This window comes from Pseudorca crassidens, chromosome 18, assembly GCF_039906515.1.
Source record: "Pseudorca crassidens isolate mPseCra1 chromosome 18, mPseCra1.hap1, whole genome shotgun sequence".
NCBI lineage: Eukaryota > Metazoa > Chordata > Mammalia > Artiodactyla > Delphinidae > Pseudorca > Pseudorca crassidens.
The window spans coordinates 5,154,892-5,175,550 of NC_090313.1; the positions used below are offsets into that span (position 1 = coordinate 5,154,892).

General features: G+C 39.1%; 1 protein-coding gene across 2 annotated transcripts in view; it reads left to right on the forward strand.

Moving 5' to 3' along the window:
* The first annotated feature begins 1,893 nt into the window (after positions 1 to 1,893).
* NALF1 (NALCN channel auxiliary factor 1) overlaps positions 1,894 to 20,659 on the forward strand; it is a 576,365-nt gene continuing 557,599 nt past the window's right edge. For both annotated transcript variants that reach the window (XM_067712939.1, XM_067712940.1), the window contains exon 1: positions 1,894 to 2,789. In XM_067712939.1, the coding sequence (XP_067569040.1) occupies positions 1,896 to 2,789 (894 nt within the window). In that variant the 5' untranslated portion in view covers positions 1,894 to 1,895. The remainder of the gene's footprint in view (positions 2,790 to 20,659) is intronic.

The following is a 20,659-nucleotide window of genomic DNA, read 5'->3' on the forward strand; positions in this document are numbered from 1 at the left end:
GCAGCGCTGGTGGGAGTGAGGGGCGAAGTGGGCAGGGTCTTCAGATAAAACGAGACGGCTGTTTGCCCCCAGCACTGATCCACGTGAGGCGGGGTCGAGAGAATCCCTGGTTTTCCCAGCGCGACTGAGGCTTTTCCTTCTCGGAACTCCGAGAGCCAACGCTAAGGGGCACCAGAGGCTCGGGTTGCCGCGGCTGCCACCCGGGCAGCCTGATGGCCCGCTGCTGTGGAAGTCCTGGGCTATAGCAAAACCCCGCCGGTGGGGGCTGGGGCGCAGGCCTTCGGAGCGGGAGTCCCGGGAGCTTGGGGTGCTGCAGGCTGGAGGGGGAATCCCCCGAGGTCAGGGTGTCGAACTCGAAACTCTGCGCTGGGCAGTGAGCCTTGGTAGCCGAGGTCTTACTAGTTTTTCCTAAGACTCTATGAGGCCACTTCTAATCTCCTTCTACTTTATGAAAAATGTCGCTGTCCTATATACAGCTAAAGATGTCGATGCGCGCACATATCCCTTCCGTATACTAAAATCATTTAAGACGATTTGATGCACGGGAAGCTGTTGATCTCTAGTTGTCTAGGGATCCTGAGGCACATGCAGAGGGATCAGATGTCACCTCCTCCACCTCCGCCAGCCAATTCATGTTCACTTCCATGCCCCCAACCTTTCATTTGAAGTCGACGACTTCAAATGAAAGGAGGTGACACCCAGACCCTCGCCCCGCTAGAAGCCTCTAACCACCCGCCGGCAACTCGGACTTTTTCCGGAGTCAGAGAGGGAGCGGGAGATGCTGAAGAAATTTGCAGGCATCCTCAACCTTGCAGTCCGCATTCTGACTTTATCCAGTGATAACAGTAAGAAAAAAACCCAAAACGTGGGGAGGGGTGTGCGGAAGGGAAAGCGCGAGCGTCCGAGCGCAGCAGTGCAGGCCCCCCCACCCGCGCCGGACCCCGGCGTCCTCGCCCCCCTTCTCCGCCCCGGCCGAGCCCCGTGCCAATGCGCCAGGATGGAGACATCTCGGCGCGGGAGGAGATGACGCAAAACCCAGCGCTCCCCCCAAAAAAAGTGTTTCTCCAGGACGAAGATGGCGGCAACTTAGCCGGGGACTGAAGATGACTGTGGCTCTCCGGAGGCCCAGCCCCGGCGATTCGGCCCCGAGGTCTGGGGGAGGCGGCGTCAGCAGTCGGAGCCCGGCGGCGGCTGCGCCCGCGGGCAGACCTGCGGCGGCGGCGGCGGCGGCGGCGGCGGCAGCGGCAGTTGGAGCGCGGGGTGGGGGGTGGGGGGGAGGGAGAGCCCTGCCGGCGGCGGCGGCCCAGGCTCCGGACTCAAGGAGAGAGAGCGAGAAGTAGGAGCAGGAGGAGGAGGAGAGGAGGGAGCTGGGGAGGCGCTCTGGTCGCCGCCAGCGGGCAGCGGAGACGCGGCATGCCCCCGGCGGGCGAGAGAGGGCTGTCCTCGGCGGGGCCATGGGGACGCGCGCCCTGACAGTGCCTGGGTGAGAGGGGCAGCGCCAGCCACTCCGCCGCCTCCACCATCACCTCCTGCACTCCGCTCACCGCCGGCCGCCAGCCCCAGCCTCCGACTGTCTCTCCCCCCCTCCCTCCCTCCCTCTCCGCCTCTCTCTCTGCATTATTGTTTCCCACTCTACAGAGGATGGGGTCGGCTGATGATTAGGTCGGAAGCAAGTCATATCTTCCTCCAAAGCCTGGTAATATTTATGTAGGCAAAACGAGAGAGAGAGAGAGAAGAGGGAGAGAGAAAGAGGGAGAGAGGGAGAGGGAGAGGGAGAGAGAAGAAACGGGAGGAGGGGATAAGGAAATTAAACCCTTTAAGTCAATGCATATCGTGGTGACACCGGCACAGGAGCCCTCACGGTGGAGTCGGCCAGGGCTGTGCGTTCCCAAAATATGACCAGGGGTGCTTGGATGTGTCGGCAGTATGACGACGGGTTAAAAATCTGGTTGGCGGCACCCCGGGAGAACGAGAAACCGTTCATCGATTCAGAGAGGGCTCAGAAATGGCGACTGTCTCTGGCATCTCTCTTGTTTTTCACAGTCCTGCTCTCTGATCACTTGTGGTTCTGCGCCGAGGCCAAGCTGACCCGGACCCGGGACAAGGAGCAGCAGCAGCAGCAGCAGCGGCAGCAGCGGCAGCGGCAGCAGCAGCAGCAGCGGCAGCGGCAGCAGGAGCCCTCCTGGCCCGCGCTCCTGGCGAGCATGGGGGAGTCCTCGCCCGCCGCCCAGGCGCACAGACTCCTCGCCGCCTCCTCGTCCCCCACCCTGCCCCCCTCCCCGGGAGACGGCGGCGGCGGCAAGGGCAGCCGAGGCAGAAACAACCGGGGCAAGGCTCTTATTCTGGGCAACTCTGCCAAGCCCGTGTGGCGCCTGGAGACCTGTTACCCCCAGGGCGCCTCCTCGGGCCAGTGCTTCACGGTGGAGAGCGCGGACGCCGTGTGCGCCAGGAACTGGAGTCGGGGGGTGGCGGCCACGGGGGAGGAGCAGCAGGTGAGAGGCACGCATCCAACTCCGCTCTGGAACTTGTCGGATTTTTACCTTTCATTTTGTAATTCCTACACACTTTGGGAGTTGTTCTCGGGGTTGTCCAGTCCCAACACTTTGAACTGTAGTCTGGATGTGGTGCTCAAGGAGGGCGGTGAGATGACCACTTGCAGGCAGTGCGTCGAGGCTTACCAAGACTACGACCACCACGCTCAGGAGAAATACGAAGAGTTTGAAAGCGTGCTCCATAAGTACTTACAATCGGAGGAGTACTCGGTGAAATCGTGTCCTGAGGACTGTAAGGTAGGAACAGTGGATTTTCCCCATCCTTGTGCTTTTATATCCGTGTGTGTTTGGTTGAGGCGTCTTCTAGAGTGTTAAAATGTTTTTTGGACTCTGGTTTTTTTGTTACTTCACCGTTGTTTTTGTGGTTATAAGAGCTTGACTTGCTGCTTGATTTGGGACTATCCCGTGGATTGCTGGTGGACTGGTGCCTTCTTCTGGGATCCTGGGAAGGTCAGGAAGACCCTGGTCTTCTGAGATAATAAAGCCAGTGCTATGGAGTTGGTTCAAACTCTGTTGCCTTTTTTTTTTTTTTTTTTAATGGAATTTGAGTGAAGCTTGTTAGGGAGACAGGGATGGGATTGCATACTGATGACTGCAGCGAAAATGAGAATAGTCTGAGACAGGCATGTATGGTCTGGCTTATGGGCCTTACACATGAGCTCTCTGGTTGTGACATCATTAAGCTGGTTGGCCGAAGGGACAAGAGAAAGTGTTTGTGGCTGTTTATGTAGGAAGAACTAAAAAAGTGTTTTACTTGTTTTACAGGGGTAGTTCTGGCCATTTGGAAAGTCTGTGGGCCTACCTAAGCGTATTTACTCACATAAGTTTCCTGTTTTCTCTTAGAAACTTGTATAGTTATTGATCGGAGACTCATTATGAGTAGAAAGCTTTAATTAAGTATCTGGTGATAACTGATCAATGTTAGATTTTTTATCAGCCACCTTATGTAATTAGCTTGAATTTTCAGGATGCTCTCCAGTGGTACTAATTGGCAAATGCTTGATCTATGAATGAAAAATACTGAACTCATTAATAACGTATATTACCTTTAACTCCTTCCTATTAATATAATAATGGCTATAATCCTTGCTGATTCACAAAGAAGTGTATGCAAGTTTTTTAAGAAATGGCTAATGCAACCATGGGCCCTTGTCCTAGTAGAAGTGTTGCTGTCCGTGGTGCTGAAATTTGCTCAAGAGCTCTGTTGAAGATGAAGATACTGCAGTGACCTTTTAGTAGGGAAGAAATGATGACAGAATCTCAGTAAGCCTTAATGTTTTGTTCCAAAGGTATTTTCTTAAAGAGTGCAATAAAATAGTATTGCTTTTCAAAATAAATAACACACCACATTCTCTCTCTCTACCTTTCTCTTCATTACTTCCCCAGCCTCTCCACAGGAAGACAGCAAATGTCCCTTTTTGGCCTCACTTGCTTTGTACCCAGAAAGCGTAATCAAGGGCAGTATGGATCAAAAGATTCTGTGATGCTTTCACAAGAGAGCTGGCCTAAGGGATACCTACTTAAAATGAACATAGTTCAAGGACTGTATTTTAGTTTGGATTGATTAGTTGTGCTTTTGACAACTAAGCTAAACTAAAACTAAACTTGTTTTGCCAACATTCTTTAAGACCAGAAACATATCTTCTTTGCAAATAATAATATTGCATATACAACATTAATTTAGAATGCTGCTTCATTAGATAAATGGATTTTAAAAGTTTTTTACATATTTTTTCTTAACCATACCCCTGTAAGTCATGCCTGGGAATTAAACTTAATCTTAATGGTAGAAGTTAATAATGAATGACTAGTGTATTTATTGCAGTTATTTATTTTGACAAGGTACGTTGCATCAGAAGTGCAAGGAAACTGACGTGCCTGCTAATTCTACTACTAATAAAAAGCTTGCAAAGGTTTCAGTATATTTATGTTTAAAAGTGATCCCTTGTAATAATCTGAATTTGCTTGCTTCCTTGAATGTAAACTCTCATAGAAATTTCTAGTAATTCCAATTTGTATAGTTTCAGTATTTAAATGATAGTCTACATTGTCAGTATGCTAGAGCATATTTTCAAATAAGTCTGTCAAATATGTTTTTGTTTAAATATTCAAGTTTTAAATATGTATAAATGTATATTTTCCTCTTGACTTGAAATCATCATCAACTTTATACTTACATCATCATAGCTATAAGGTACAGTGTAGGTTAAATTAATGTGTAATGTTATGAACTACTTCTGGGTTGTGTTCTCATATAAAGTAGTAGTTGTTAGCTGTATACACAAAGGCATATTATAAAAATCTGAACTCCTTTTTAGAAACATTTCTTCACATTGAAAAGTAAACACAGACATTTGAGTTTTTCATCTCCACAACACAGGATTTATTACTTGTGATGCCTTGTAGCTATTTCTTGGTTGTTTGTTTGTCAGCTGGAAACACTTGAAACATTTATTCCACGATAACTGTTCTCACACAGCTTCAGATTTTAGGTGCCAGGGGGTTGGAGGGGGGCAGTGTTAGGTGTTCTTGGTTGATAACTCACAAATCTGTTGATTAGCTCCTGAGCTTAATATACAGCTTCTTTATGATTCTGCAAAACCACAAACACATCCACATACCAAGTATATTACACATGGCTTAGAATGCTACTTGTAGTCTTTGAAGAATGTGTCTGAGTTTCTTTCTGAACATTTTTACTTATTTCAAACATACTTATAATTATGAAATGATGACTGTCTTCAGGAGCAATGTTTAAGATATACAGTCTGTGCAGAATTTTCCATATTGAAAGTAAATGCATTATATTTCTGGAATTGGTAATATATTCATGAAAAAATCCAATTTAATAGTTTATTAGTGTATTTATAAATTTATGGACAGGAGAATATATGCAATAATATTAGCTATACAAATTAGTAGAATCCATATTTGAGGAGCAATATATTAACTTTGTTATATATAATTAAATGATTAATATAGTGATTTCTGACTTTTAAAAGTGAGGTCATGTTATTACCCTCTAGTTTTATAATCTCCCCCATTAAAAAAAATGCCACATTCCATATATGTATAAAATTAAAATGGATTAAATTTAATTTTTATTTAACTTGATTTAAAGGGTTTTTGGCCCATTATACTGAAAACAAAACAAAACAAAACAAAAAACACCTTAATATTGATCTAATCCAATCATGTTGTCTTGGGCCCGTAGTAGTTGGAGATCAAATATAGCTTGGATTTTCTTTAGCGAACCTTTGTTTGCAACATATAATAGAAATCATTTGCACCCAGGAATATTTTTTAATATTCATAGAAATAGCTGGTTTAATTTTTAAAGTAAATATACACTTTTATCAGGGAAGTAAATTATAGTAAAATAAAGAACAAGAACTTCTGCATGTATCATTTAGACTATAGCATTCAAGCTGCTATATTACATAAATCAAGTTGCAAAAATTTGACAGTAATTCTTCTCTGGATTTTGCAGTGTTATTCAAACTAATGTTTTTGACATACAATAAGAATCTGAAAACCTTCAAATTGGCTGGTAATATTAAAAAATACACTATTCTAAGCTACAGAATTACGTATGTATATTATTAACATGCCTGAATTTTTGCTTAAATATATTTTCTTAAATATGCCATTCTTTACCTCCTAAGCATTCTTGAAATTACATATTACAAAACTGGGATATGTAGGGAATATAAACTTCTATGTTACAGTTAAACTTTTGTTAATGATAGTTTTATTGACTTACTATTCCTTAAGACAGATGGTCAGGGAAAGTGGGTGTGAGATTAGATTCTAACATAAATCACTGCATCATCTGTATTTTAGTTCTCTCCGAATAGATTCTAATCTTTATACTATCAAGAATGTATGCATTCTTACATTTTTATATTATAATTTTGTATTAAAGCAAATTATATTGCCTATTTTTATTTAACAGACAATGACTAAAAGAATACTCTGCCAGTGTTCGGCATATATAACAATCGTGATACTCAGGGCTTTCTGTATTGTTTGCAGAAATGACTCAGAAACATTAACCAGTTTGAGGACACAGAATTTGGGTTACATAATGTGCAAGTTAAAAAAAAGGCATTTTTAAGTCCTTATTTATTTTGATGTCATATACTATAGATTCTTAAAAATAGTTTTTATAAGGAAATAAAATATCTAACAATTCTTTCCACTTAAATGTTGAATCTAAAATATTATTTTGCTCTTACTTGATTAAGTGCTGTTGTACATATTATGACACTGTCCAGAGTGTGGAATACGTCTGCAAATAGATCTCTTTTATATTATACCACTGTGTTATTTTTAAATCATATTTTTATAGTTGAATTGCTTCTCTGTAAAATCAAACAGTCTAACCTTCAGATGATCACATTAACCATTAATAAGGCCATTTATAGTATCAAAGCCACTTTCATAACTGTTTTTATAACCCAGATTTTCATTTTCATATTTTTGCTCCATATATAACTACTGATTTATGATATGTGTTTTATTTTTATCTTAATTTTATTCTATTTTTATCAAATTTTATCTTAATATTATATGCTGTTGCTTTATAGACCAAAGAATGATTATTCTTTTTTAACTTTGGACTTGTAACTGGGTCAAATTAGTAGCTATATAGGGCATAACCACAAAGTTTTAATAATTGCTGTTATACCTTGGTTTTAACCACTTTAATTAGATGAGATTGGTGTCTGCATATGCAAGGTGAATTAAAATATGGAGGAAAGGAAATCAAATAATTTTCTCAGTCTCATGCTCCCCCACAAACAAATTATAATCCATTAAGATATATTTTCATACTAGATTGAATATAAAAGAACAAATATACAGATAACTGTTTGAAACACAGTACTATTTTGGTTTGAATTATCTGACCTGTTGCTTTCATTTCAATTCCCAGTTTCCTTTTTAATCTTAATCTTCTAAGTTGACCTCACATTGACTAGGCTCCAGTCATGTTGTTGTGTGCTTTCTACTGATTTACACTTAAAAGATATTTCTTCGATATCAGTAAACATTTACTCTAGATCAGTGGTCCTTGGGGTCACATTAGAATATCCTGGGAATCTTTGAAGACACCCGCAGCCCCAGGAGATTCTGATTTCATTGGTCTGTCTTGTGTCATGAGCTTGGGATTTTCCAGTTTCCCTGGTGATGTGCAGCCCAGGTTGAGAACCACTGTTCTAGTTGAGTGCCAAGCAAAGTGGAAAGACCTTTTAGCTCCTGGGCCTCAGTAATTAATACATAATAACCTCATTTGTTCAACTGATGATAAAGCAACTTAAATTTTTTTTAAGTGGTAAAGACAGTAGGTAGGACACAGCCAGAGGGCAGGGGAGCAAATAGGTAGTGACTGGGCTGAGGAAGTAGATGAGAAGTGAACCAACTGGGTGCAAAGTTTAAGGAATGTACCAGGAGAGAACATGGAGAGAAGGAGAAGGATGCATAGAGGACCAGAGTCAAGGATGGGCCTCTTGGCTGTGGATTTTCTGTCTTTTAGCCAGAACTGTCATTATACTAGTCTTCACTAATACGCTGAGCACATGAATGCAGAAATTGGATGATTGTCTCTGTGAGACTTATCAACTATTTGATTAGAGGAGCCTCAGCCTCTTTATTTTTGTCTCTAATTTTAGATTATATAAATGGCTAAAATTTAGAATTTTTCAAAAGTATGGGTTGGTTTTAAGAGAAAACATTTTGGCTTTTCATAGTATTTCACATAGTTCGGGTTTATTCTTCACCTGTTCACTTTATTAAACCTAGGAAATTACTAATCCTTTTTTACTTTTCTTTTAACATTGTAATGATGAGCCTTTTTTTGTAACATTGTAATGATGTTTCCTTTTTTACTTATTTCTGTCATACTGGAATAACTAGTTGATATTCATACAGTGTTTTGAAGATACAAGTTGCTAAGTAGGCACAGAATACTACCTAATTTAGGAATTCATTTTAGAGGGATCTTATCATTGTTCTCTTTTGAAGTGATTATAACATAGTCATATTTTTTAAAAGTTTAGATTACAAGATGCTGTGAAACACTAAATTTAAGTTTTACCTTAAATTAATAAGCAATTAAACCTTATAATCCAAATCATGAAATTCTAGTAGTAAAATGTTTTAATTTACTCTGATTCTTTAAAACTGGAAACAAGAGTTAACATCTGCCTTTCTTTGGTAATAAATAGTTAATGATTTATACTATGTATTGTAGTAGAATGCATGAAAATATTTTACTTCTTGGGTGTTTAAAATGTTAAAAGGTAATAGTTGATTTTTCCCCTCCCTTGGTAGTCTGTTTCTAAACACATTTATTTAAAAAGAAAAGTTGTAGATGTTACCACAGATGGTAAAAAGAAAAATATCCTGCAAATAATACAAGTTTACTATGTGTTTAAATAGTGTTATCGATCTTAGCAGCAGCAGTAGTGTATCTACATGTGTGCGTGACGGGTGAATGCAATAATTACTTCTTTGGAAATACTTAGGGATTTTATATGTCAGCTGCTCTGCCCTGCTTGAGAAGGAAATTGGGCTCTGCTCAAAACTCTGAGTCTTCACCCCTTGGTCTCCTCTTCTTCCTGTCAATGTGCCTTCTTGCTCTCATCTGGCTGAATCCTCTCCTCCTGTCTGGAAGCTTCACTTGCAGGGCCTGTGTCCCATGGGAAACCCGAAGTTCAAAGTCTTACTTCTCTGCATCTCTACTGACATCAAAAATGATCAGTCTCTTTCCTACTGAACTATCACTGACTTAGTTTCTTTGAAAAGAAAACTGAACTAAGATTTAAATGGATGATCATGACAATGTGTTATTAGTTTTCTAAGAAAGTGAGTTGAATCACTCAGAAATTTAAGTGCTGGAATGAGCTTCAGTAGTAGCTAACAAGCTTTAGAGTTTATTAGAAGTCAGAAACTAGTCTATTTCATTTAATCGTCACGTCATCTTTATGAGGTAAGTACTATCACATATTTTACAGATGAGTAAAGCGAGGACATAAAGTTAACAGTTCCAAGGTCAAATAGCTGGTAGTGTTAAAGATCAAGTTCACTTCCTCACTTGATCGTTATTTTCTTTTTCCCCTTCGTTATGATCATTACAATCATACCAAAGAGTGAAGAGATAAGTATAATAAATCCACAAATAGATTTAACACCTATTAAAAACCTCACCATATATACTTCTTTTTATTTTTAATTTATCATTAAAAACATGTTATAGATGATACAGAAAGCTAAGATGACAGAAATTTTGGAGCCCTAGACAGCTGGAATGAATGGCCAGGAATTCCTGGTTCATCATTGCAAGTCTTAGAGGGAGATATGAATATGAATAAATGGTATGACGATCAGCAGAGCACTTAGACTTCTGCTTTCCTTTTTAGAGTGGAGCAGAGAAAGGGTAAATACACAGCTTTGGAGGGAAGGAAGTGAACTTTGGAAATCTGTGGTAGTTCCTATGCTGAACTCATCTTAGATAAGATACAGTCACTTTCTGTTTATAAATTTTAAACAACAGTCCAATTTTTACCATATTGTTTTAAAAGATGTTGAGTTTATTAGTTGAGAATTGTGTACACATTGCCTGACATCTATAACACTTAGGAATCTTAACATTTATCTAACCTTTATTAGCTTCTTATAAGCCTTATCTCCAAATATAGTCACATTGAGGGTCAGGGCTTCAGCGTTTGAGAGTCAGGGCTTCAGCGTATGAATTTTGGGGGACATAGTTCCACTCATACGTTGAGTAAGGTATATGGCAAGGGCTGTAGGAAATACCTTGGAAAGATGGTCGTGCTCAGTTGTGAAGAACCATGTATCCCGTGCCAAGTCTTTCTGAACTTCATTCTCTGTGTGATAAAATATCAGAGAGGAATTTTAATCAAGTGATTTACTTGGGATGGTTTGTTTTTCTCAAAACTTAGCCCTGGCAGCAATATGACGATAGGTTGGAGGAGGGTGAAGTGATGTCAGAAACTAAATTTTAAATTATGCTTAATTTCAATTAGTCTTAATTTAAATAGCACCATGTGGCTAGTGGCTACCATGATGGACAGAAAATTCTAAATGACTATGATGGCTATGGAAGTGGAGAAGAAAGCAAGATTCAAGAGACTTTTCTGAGTTCAAATTTACCAGTTACTGTGTAGAGGAAGGATTTGAATATTACTCAGCCATAAAAAGAAATGAAATTGAGTTATTTTTAGTGAGGTGGATGGACCTAGAGACTATCATACTGAGTGAAGTAAGTCAGAAAGAGAAAAACAAATACTGTATGTTAACACATACGTATGGAATCTAAAAAAAGAAGGAAAAAAAGGTTCTGAAGAAACTAGGGGCAGGATAGGAATAAAAACACAGACGTAGAGAATGGACTTGAGGACACGGGGGGGGGAAGGGTAAGCTGGGACGAAGTGAGAGAGTGGCATGGACATATATACACTACCAAATGTAAAATAGATAGCTAGTGGGAAGCAGCTGCATAGCACAGGGAGATCAGCTTGGTGCTTTGTGTCCACCTAGAGGGGTGGGGTAGGGAGGGTGGAAGGGAGACGCAAGAGGGAGGAGATGTGGGGATGTATGTATACGTATAGCTGATTCACTTTGTTATACAGCAGAAACTAACACACCATTGTAAAGCAATTATACTCCAATAAAGACGTTAAAAAAAAACATGCAAGGGAAAAAAAAACTTTATAAAAGGTGAGACTCTGGATGTGGATACATCTAATGAGATAGGAAATACAGGAGGAAGAACACGTTGGGATTGAGACTGGTGAAAGAAACAGGAGTCCATTTTTGGAGATAATGACATCAGATGTCCAGTAGATAGTATACCATGTAAGTAGGGCCTTTGGGTGTGAAGTTTACTCTCTGCGCCTCATGTAGTTTGATCCAGGAAGCTGTGGGCAGAGATTAGATGATTTAACAAAACAGATTACTTGGAGAGAATGTCAAAGATGAATTCTGAGCAAGAGCAATATTAAAGGGCTTGGGCAGAAAAGGAACCAAGAATAGAGACTGAAAAAACAAGAAATGAGAGTGAAAATGGGGGAATGAGAACAGAAGAGAGAATGGAGGAGGGAGGGGGAGAGGCAGAGGTAGAAGGGAAGGAGAGAGAAAATCATTAGAATGTGATGATCTGAACAATACAGGGCAGCATTTTAAGAAAGATAAAGAGTCAGTCAAGAGTGTCTTATGTTGCAGAAAGAACATATAGGATGAAGCCTAGAGATAGGTCACTGCATTTGGCAATTAAGTCTTATTGACCTTACAAGAGTAGTTTCATAGAATGGTGGAAGACGTGTCAAATTGTGATGGATTAAGGAATGAGTTGGAGTTGAGGAAATAAGAACTAGTCCAAACTATTCTTCATTAAGTTCAGCAGTGAAAAGAAAAAGAAAATGAAATAGGTGGGAAGATGAGAGTTTAAAGAAATAAATATTTTATGATGAGATAAACATTAGAATCTTTGTAGCTTTTGATCTAGGACCCAGATGGGAGTATGATATTGAAAGTACGACTTTCAGAAAAAAGTTAGTGAAGGCACCAGATCCCAAAGAAGAGATAATAGGCTCTGATCTGTTGCTTACTCTTGGGGAGGAGGGAGGTTTTATCTTGTACATTGTGCTGTGCATCTAAGATCCTTTGTTTTGTTGTTTATATTTTAAATAGGAACAATGCTTTAATTTCAGGATTTCAGACAATAAGCACAATTATTATCTTGAATATGCTTAAATAAAGTAGAATATTCATTTTCAAATAGTATAAAATAGTTACTGGCTGTAAATATGAGACCATAAATAATTATATCATGTGTGTTACTGCAAACTACTTTCTTTAGGAATGTGCTGCCCTGGGGTTCAATGACATATTTAGAGAGTCCATGGAATTAAATATGGCTATCTTATTATACGTTTTCTTAAAAAATATTGATGTGTTTGATAGAAAGTTCTAAAAATAGAAATTAACTTTAAAAAAATAGAAATTAATTTTAAACCTAATAGAGAAGTATAGTAAAATGCTTAAAAGAAGTATTGAGGAAAACTGGGTTCAACTCCAAGTTTCATCACTTATTAGTTATATGACATCATCCAACTTAAAATAGGGATTCTAGCATCTCTTTAGTAAGACAGTTATGGGAAGAAATCAAGAGACTCCCATGCAGATTAAAATACCTAACCTAGGGCTTGATGATGCCCAATAAGTGGTAGCATTTCATTAAAACAGAAGCCATGGGAAAATCAGTAAAATTGCTTCACTTGAGATCTCATATAAGTTTTCTGGTAAAGACCACTTATTTACGAGAGTTTTATAAGCAGACTTTGCATTCTGCACAGTAAAATTCTCAGTTTTATTACATCTACATTCCTTCTGCTTCTCTAGAAAGGTGACTAGTGGTGATTCTTTAGAATGAAACAGAAAACAGAAATTCAGCTAGGGTGAAAATGGTTCATTCCTAAAGCTTGACTTTTTTCCCCCTGTTATTTCAGATTAAAAATTAACATGTGCTGGGTTGTAGACCGCGTGGATCCTCTTAGACTGCTGCAAAGGGACTTGAGCCCCTTTGTGTACAAACCTTTTGGGGAGGACAAGCGGAGAAACCATTGTAATGACTCTCCATCTCCTGAAAACCTCTGGGTGCAAATAATCTTGGGGGAAATTCTTTGTTATGTAGTCTGTCAGGCATTGCAAAGTCTCATGTGCCTCCAAGTTTCATTTTAAATTTTGGGGCCCTTTGCTCTACCCACTAGCTACCTGGCTTTGTGTTTTGTTTTGGTTGTCCCTGTTATTTTCTGCTCTTCCCCCCAGAACTTATGCACTCGGCCATACTTAGTAATTTTATTGATTGGGGAGGGAGAGGAAGTAGAGTAGAAGATTGCCTCGGCATTTGAACTAGAGCTAGCAGACAAGGCAAACATGGCAGGTGCCAAGATATGCAAGACTGTATGGGCTAGAATCAAAGACTGTAAGCTGTGCTCCATGAATGGGAACATTATTGCCCTGAGAAAGAGAAGACGCAGGGAGACATAGCAAGGTTCTTTAATTTGATAAAAATTGTCATGTGGAAGGGGAGTCTTATTATCTAGTACTTAGTTTTGGTCTAGGGGTAAGAATGAGGCTCTGTAAGCAGGTGTTTTAGAAATATCTCTCCTCTACATAAGAGAGAATGTTCTGTTAAAGGATAAAATGGAACAATCTGTCTGGAGAAATCAGGTGCACATTGCTACAGAAGATGTACAAATAGGATGGGAGCTATCTGCCATGACCCTAGAGGGCATCTTACCTAGGTGTTGCAGGTTGGCCAGAAGATTTTAAATATTCTGTCTAACATCCTTTGGCATAAAATGAGGCACCCAGAAGTGATAGCTTTGCACAGTGAGATTGCACTATATTCTTTGCCTAACACCTTGCTCATAGTAATAGTTCTTTGCTTTTAAAAAAGGAAGTCTTGACGACTTCAACTTTAAATTATTTCTCTGGTTCCCATTCATATTGTTGTCAACCTGGATAATTTTTAAAAAGACAGAATCGAATACATGTGCTTATCCTGAAGAAATATAGAAATTGAGCTGTACTAATCTCTAAGTAAATTTTTTGTTATTGCTGATAACAAGAATAAATACTCATTCTTCTCTCCTAATCACAAACACATCAGTCACTTCTATAAACTCTCAAATGACCTTTTGAGCAAAGCAAGACTCGACGACATGGTCAGATCTGAAGGGAAGTGGGTGCGGCCATCCTCCGTTGGTCTTGCAGCACTTCTTGTCACACGTGGATTCACCCCACATACAGTTTCTGTGGGGACATTATCACTAGTAATTAAAATCACTGTATAAAATTCCCATTCTTGTGGAATTGTACACATTATGTTTTTAAAATAAACAAGTTCTACACGATAACTTTAGCATCCTTATCTTATTTAATCCCCACGACAATCCACCATTATGGGCAAAATTAGCTTTCTTCAACAAATGGGTTAACTAAGGCTTAGAGAAGGTAAGAAATGTGCCAAAGTTCTCACAGGCAAGTGTGGCATAGACAACTCAAACCAGTAACATCTGGCTCTTAATCTCATGGCCCTGACTTAACTATTATAATATCCTGTTCACTCTGTCACAAATCACTGCTCATGTCTAGTTTTTAAAAAAATTTTTTAGGGGGAGAATGTGGGTGGGTGACAGCAGCAGTGGATAGAATATAAAGTTCTTTGGCACATGAAAGAAAATGTAACTCACTTCATCCAATTTTTCTATTGCAGCAGCTTGGTGTAGGAAAAGAGCATGGGTCTAAAAGTCAGAAACACCTAGATTCAAATGGCTGTTCCATCAGTCCTGTAAGATGGGGATACTTATATATCCAGGCTGAGGAGTCACTGAGAGAAGAAACAGAGCAAGTGTGTAATAAAATGTAGCTGGCGAGGGAGTTCCCTGGTGGCCTAATGGTTAGGATTCCGGGCTTTCACTGCCATGGCTCGGGTTCAGTCCCTGGTTGGGGAACTGAGATCCCACAAGCCGTGAGGCCAAAAGAAAAAAAAAATGTAGCTGGCAGGTAGAGTTGTCATCTTTTCAGTCCAAGCTACTCTGAGAAGAGAGGGTGGCGTCACACTGCAAGGCATACTCTGCTCTCTTTACTGTAAGACACTGAGCTGGTAGAAAACATTGACAAGCTTGTCCTTCTAATCCAGTTGTTGGTTTCTGATCAGAGCTGTCCTAGTGTAGAGATCTTGGATTTAGTTTCCATAGAGGCATTTAAAAAGGCACTGGTGACATATTTAATCTTGGGAGTCACTGTGACTCTAGATAAGCAGTGAGAGACTGTCTGAAGAGAAGCAAGTGTTTTTAAAAAGGTAAATCTGAATCCTAAGCTATTTAAAAACAGAATCTCTCCTTCGGCATAGTGAAGACTGCGCTGGTCACTATGGGCCATTGGGCAAGGAGGTGTGGCCCCCCCACACACACCCACCCACCCCCGCCCCCGTGCTTTTCGAGGCAGTGGCTTCAATGAAAAGCCCAGCTGAAATAATGGGAAAAAAGACTACATGCAAATGCAAATGATCTTGCTGTCAGTGGAGCTGTGGGTCTTTGTACCTGACTGCTTTTGTAGAGGGTTGGCAGAGAAATGGCAGATTTCAGGTATGTTCTGTTTGTCCTAAGGATTTCTAAATACATATTGAAATTTTAAGAGTCTCTTATGAAAAAATGAATCCTTTCCTGTCATTTCAGTTTAGACTTTTTCTTTTTTTCTTTTTGCGGTACGCGGGCCTCTCACTGTTGTGGCCTCTCCCGCTGCGGAGCACAGGCTCCAGATGCGCACGCTCAGCGGCCATGGCTCACGGGCCCAGCCGCTCCGCGGCATGTGGGTTCTTCCCCGACCAGGGCACGAACCCGTGTCCCCTGCATCGGCAGGCGGACTCTCAACCACTGCGCCACCAGGGAAGCCCAGTTTAGACTTTTTAAACTAAATGTTCATTTTTATTCAATGTATCTGAAAATTCCAGTAGGATGGAATTCAAGTCTGAGTAAACAAAATCCTTGTCAACATAGTTTGCTTCATTGACGAATATAGATTATTTTCAACTGTCGTAGTTATAACTGCTCAACCACGGACTTGATTTCTCTATTCGATTGACTGGCTCTTCAAGGTTATTAAAATAATTGATTCAGTCTTTAGGTACTTGATATTTTTTGTTCTTATGACTTAATGGATAAAACAGGCCAATAAAATAGCACTTTGTATGTGCTATTTCACCTACAAGGAGTCAAACCAGCTATTTATCTTTTTTTTTTTTTGGCAAAAGCAAGCATATGAAAAGAGTACCCAGTACCCAGACTCTTATTTGTTTATTTAGTCTTTGAGGAATAAATTTCTCATTTCCAAATAACTTCAAAAATCCATATGAATATTTATGTATTAAATTTGTAATTTTACATTTCATACATTATATTAAGTGCTTGAACTTTTCATAACAAAAACCTAAAATGGTTCCCCAAATATAGTGGGGTTGATTTTTGATGGTTCTCAATTATTTCATAAAGGTAGAGATTTTAAAAGGCCCTACATACAGGAGTAATTCTTAACATGGACGAAGAGTTCGGGCTTTGCCCCAGTCGCACTGTCCAGACAGGCAGCACCTCAAAAGTGCATGACTGAGAGTTCACTGATCACTTGGTTCACTGTTACAGCTTCTCCAGTATTATACTCCAATTGGATGGATGTTTAAGTTTCTCACAGTATACGCTTTAAACAGATAAATGCAAAAGCTAAGCAGTGCAAATTTGCATCTTTAACAACTTGATTACATTAATAAACTGAAAACTATATAGCTAAGGGAACCCAACGATTTACTTTTTTTTTTTCAAATCAAGACTAGATTTTGTAGTAGGTGACCTGTAGAAAAGTTAACTCATGATAGATATTGTTTAGGGAAAAACATTCTATCTTCATCCAAATATATTAATTTATCTTAATGGCCGGACATTTGACATACATGGGACCAGATGAAGGTGCTGCAGATAGACCGAGGGAAACACACAATGATTAATCAGAGTCCCCATTTCCTACCTGTGATCGATTGTCATGAATTTACTTTTGTCTGTGTAACGTTGTCTCCATTCTGGGCTATTTTCTACGGCCTTGAGCCTATTCCTCTTCTACTGTTCTGGGTTTTTTTTTTGTTTTTGTTTTTTTTCCCTACCGTGACAATATATGATGCATTTAATGTGGTAAATTATTAAAGAGAATTTCCCAAGGGGCTGTTCAACTCAGTTCCTCTGACTTCTCCAATTAATGGTGAAGGGCCATTCTCATGGCTGCTGGTCGATGCTTGTTGTGGAATGAGCAGGTGAATCATAGGGACCAAAGAAGTGTCAGCACTGAAGAGAACACATGCATTTTCTCAGAATGATCACAGTGATTATTTGCAAAGGATATGATAATTGCCATCCAGATGTATTAAAGGATGCTTCATAAAGAACATTTTAATAACTTAATTTGTGATCATTGCCTCTGGGAATGCACTTTGTCATACAATTTTTGTGTGCTCTATAGGAAAAAAACAGTATAAGGACAAATGAATATTTCTTTTTAAAAATAGATCTTTAGTGGAAGCTGTTCTTAGATAATTTGAGCACTATTATTATATGGCAATAGTAATTTAGGTACTGAGATAAAAGATACCCCACAGTGCACCTAGTTAAAAAAGGAATAAATAATCAGATGCTTCATCATGTGTGACTCTCATATGGATGTGAAAAAAATGTAAGAAATTTATACATCAACAGCGTGTTTACTAAAGCAAGAGGAGGAAAGAATGTGAGGGAAAATCAAAGAGAATATTTGATTTTATTTTTCTAGGTACATGTTTATGAGAACAAGATTAAAAGGTATGTAAATCTCTTAATCTAAAAGCTCTTGTGTTCATAATCTGCTGCTGAAAAAAAAACCCCAACAACTTGGTACCAAATTTTTCTTTTCACATGGTCTCACTTTCAGCCTATAAATGAAAATTAGATTTCATTCAGAGATTTGAAATCAGGGCAGTGTTGCAATTTCAACCTGAAATTGTTCCTTCTAACTTGCTTATGAGAAGTTCATTGTTTTCTTCTTAAAAAGACAGTTGGCCCTAAGTCAAATAATTACAAAATACCAATTTTATAAAATACGGTGCTTGATATCTTTGTTGCTGAACAACAGATCTTTTTATATGTTAAATATAAACCCAGTATTTTATTTCTACATGCTTCTTTATGGGTAATTATGGGTTTGAAAAGTAATAAACAGCAGTGTAATTATTCCATAGCTTGCAGTGGGGATGTGTGTTTCCTTAATCTGACCACTTAAAGAAAGAAGTAGCTATTCATCTCTGAACCTTCCCAGAAAAGCAATTTTTAAAAAAATGCAATGTTTTTTTTCCAAATTTAGAAGACTTTAGAAAAATATATCACTGTTTGGTTCTGCTGATTAGTTTATGACGTTTAAGAGACTGGAAAGATATTATAACTTTACAATGGTGATTTCATCTGTGAAATCACCTGGACAGGTCAGATAGTTCCAAAAATTCAAATAACCCACAGAGAAATGTTTTAAAATATCACTTTCCACTTAAGGAGAGTGTTGTGACATTTGCAGCTTACTTTGATATGGTTTAGGCAGAAAATATAAATGTAATTATGGAAACATTTGCCAAATCTAGGTTATGGTTATATGAGTGTTTAGTTATTAGTCTTTCAACTTTTCTATATGTTTAAATTTTTTCATAATTAAAAAGTTTTTTAAAAGCAAATCAATGGCCTACAGGGAGGAAAATGTTCACTACTTTGGGGGTTGTTTTTTGTTTTTTTGTTCATTTGTTTGAAAAGCAAAAAAAACCCTCAAGCTGCTTCAGTTCAACCCAATTAAAAAGAAGTCGAATATAATATCATCTCATTTTTGAAATTACTTATGAAAACTGGCAACCACTCTGTTGAATAAAATGTTTAGTAAATTACTGAAAAAACTGATGGGTTCTTTCCTTCGTGATGGTTGTTTGCCTCTTCCTATTCTACCCGACGTTTAGATAATGCCACTTGCTCCTGATTATACCGTGCCTAGTTTTCTTTCTTGATTTCTGGTCTTTAATTCTTCCCAAAATATTCCAGATAAATTGAATGTGAAAATTTGTTCAAATGATGTTTAGAATATTCCAAAGATATGGCTAGTAGGTGGATGATACAAGAGGTGATGATTTTAACATGTGAGTGAAAATGTAACTGTTTTTTCCTAAAGAACAGTTAAAAACTCTGTGGCTGAGAGAGAATATCATAATAATCACCCACTTGAAAACAATTAAAGTTATAAATGCAGAGTAAATTATTCAATTTCAAGTGGACTAGTTCACTATAGTTCCTTACTTTTAAAAAATCAAAACATGAGGATTTCAACTGAATATTCCAGATAACACAGCCTTAAAATTAGTCTTCCCTCAAAAATTTCAGCAGATATATTTGGTACTTTATTTATTTGGACAGTTATACTAATTTCCATTTAACTTGCCACATATGGACACACAGTGAAACACATTAGTATAACCCAGTGAAAGAAGTAAGAAGCGGACTCTGCTATATATCTTTCCATGACACCGTTCATATGCAGCCTCAAACTGAATCTTTTCAGTTGTATTGTACACAGCTTGCTCATAGGCATTGTTAATCTGCTTAACATCATACATGTCAAAACTTCTCAGATGATGAATTGGGCGCAAGAGTCAATGCATGAATATTGGCTACTAAATGAATTAAATGAACTGGCAGGAGAAAATGTCATAAGAACAACTTCAAGAAACTGCTTAGCAGCATTGCTAACCAGAGAGGGAAAGAATTCAGTAAGGTACATGAGGCCACATAGGTTTCTTTTGTTTCAATTTTCATTAGTTTTACTCAATGGAACCTCTAACCTAATGGAGAATCAATCATTCAGCAAGCTGTTATTGAACACTGTCCTATTATCTGTTGCATAACAAACCACTGAAATGTAGTATAAAACAACAACTATTTTATTACAGTCTAGGATTCTGTGGATCAGGAAATCAGACATGGCGTAATGGGGGAAGCTTTTCTGTCCTCCAGAGTATCTGGTGCTTTGAGAAGATTTGAAGGGCTCAAGGTGCCTTAAATGGCTGGGCATTGGGCTCATCTGGAGACTTTACTCACATGTATGGCACCTGGCCTGGGACAGTTCAAAGGCTGGACTCAGTTGAGACTCTCTATGAGAAAGCCTACCCATGGCCTTTCTATGTGGCTTGGGCTTCCTTACTGTATCGTGGTCTTGGGTTCACTGACTGCCTTAAAGAACAGCCCAAAGCTTCAAGAATGCATGTCCCAGCAAACAAGGAAGAAACTGCATAACCTTTTATCACCTGCCTTGGAAGTCGCAGAGCATCACTTCTGCCCTGGTCTTTTGAATAAAGCAGTCACAAGCATGCCCAGATTCAGAGAGAGGACATGCTCGCACCTCTCAGTTGTAGAAGCATCGAAGAATCATGACAATGTTTTTTAACCAACACAAGCTCATTTTCTTCTTTCTTT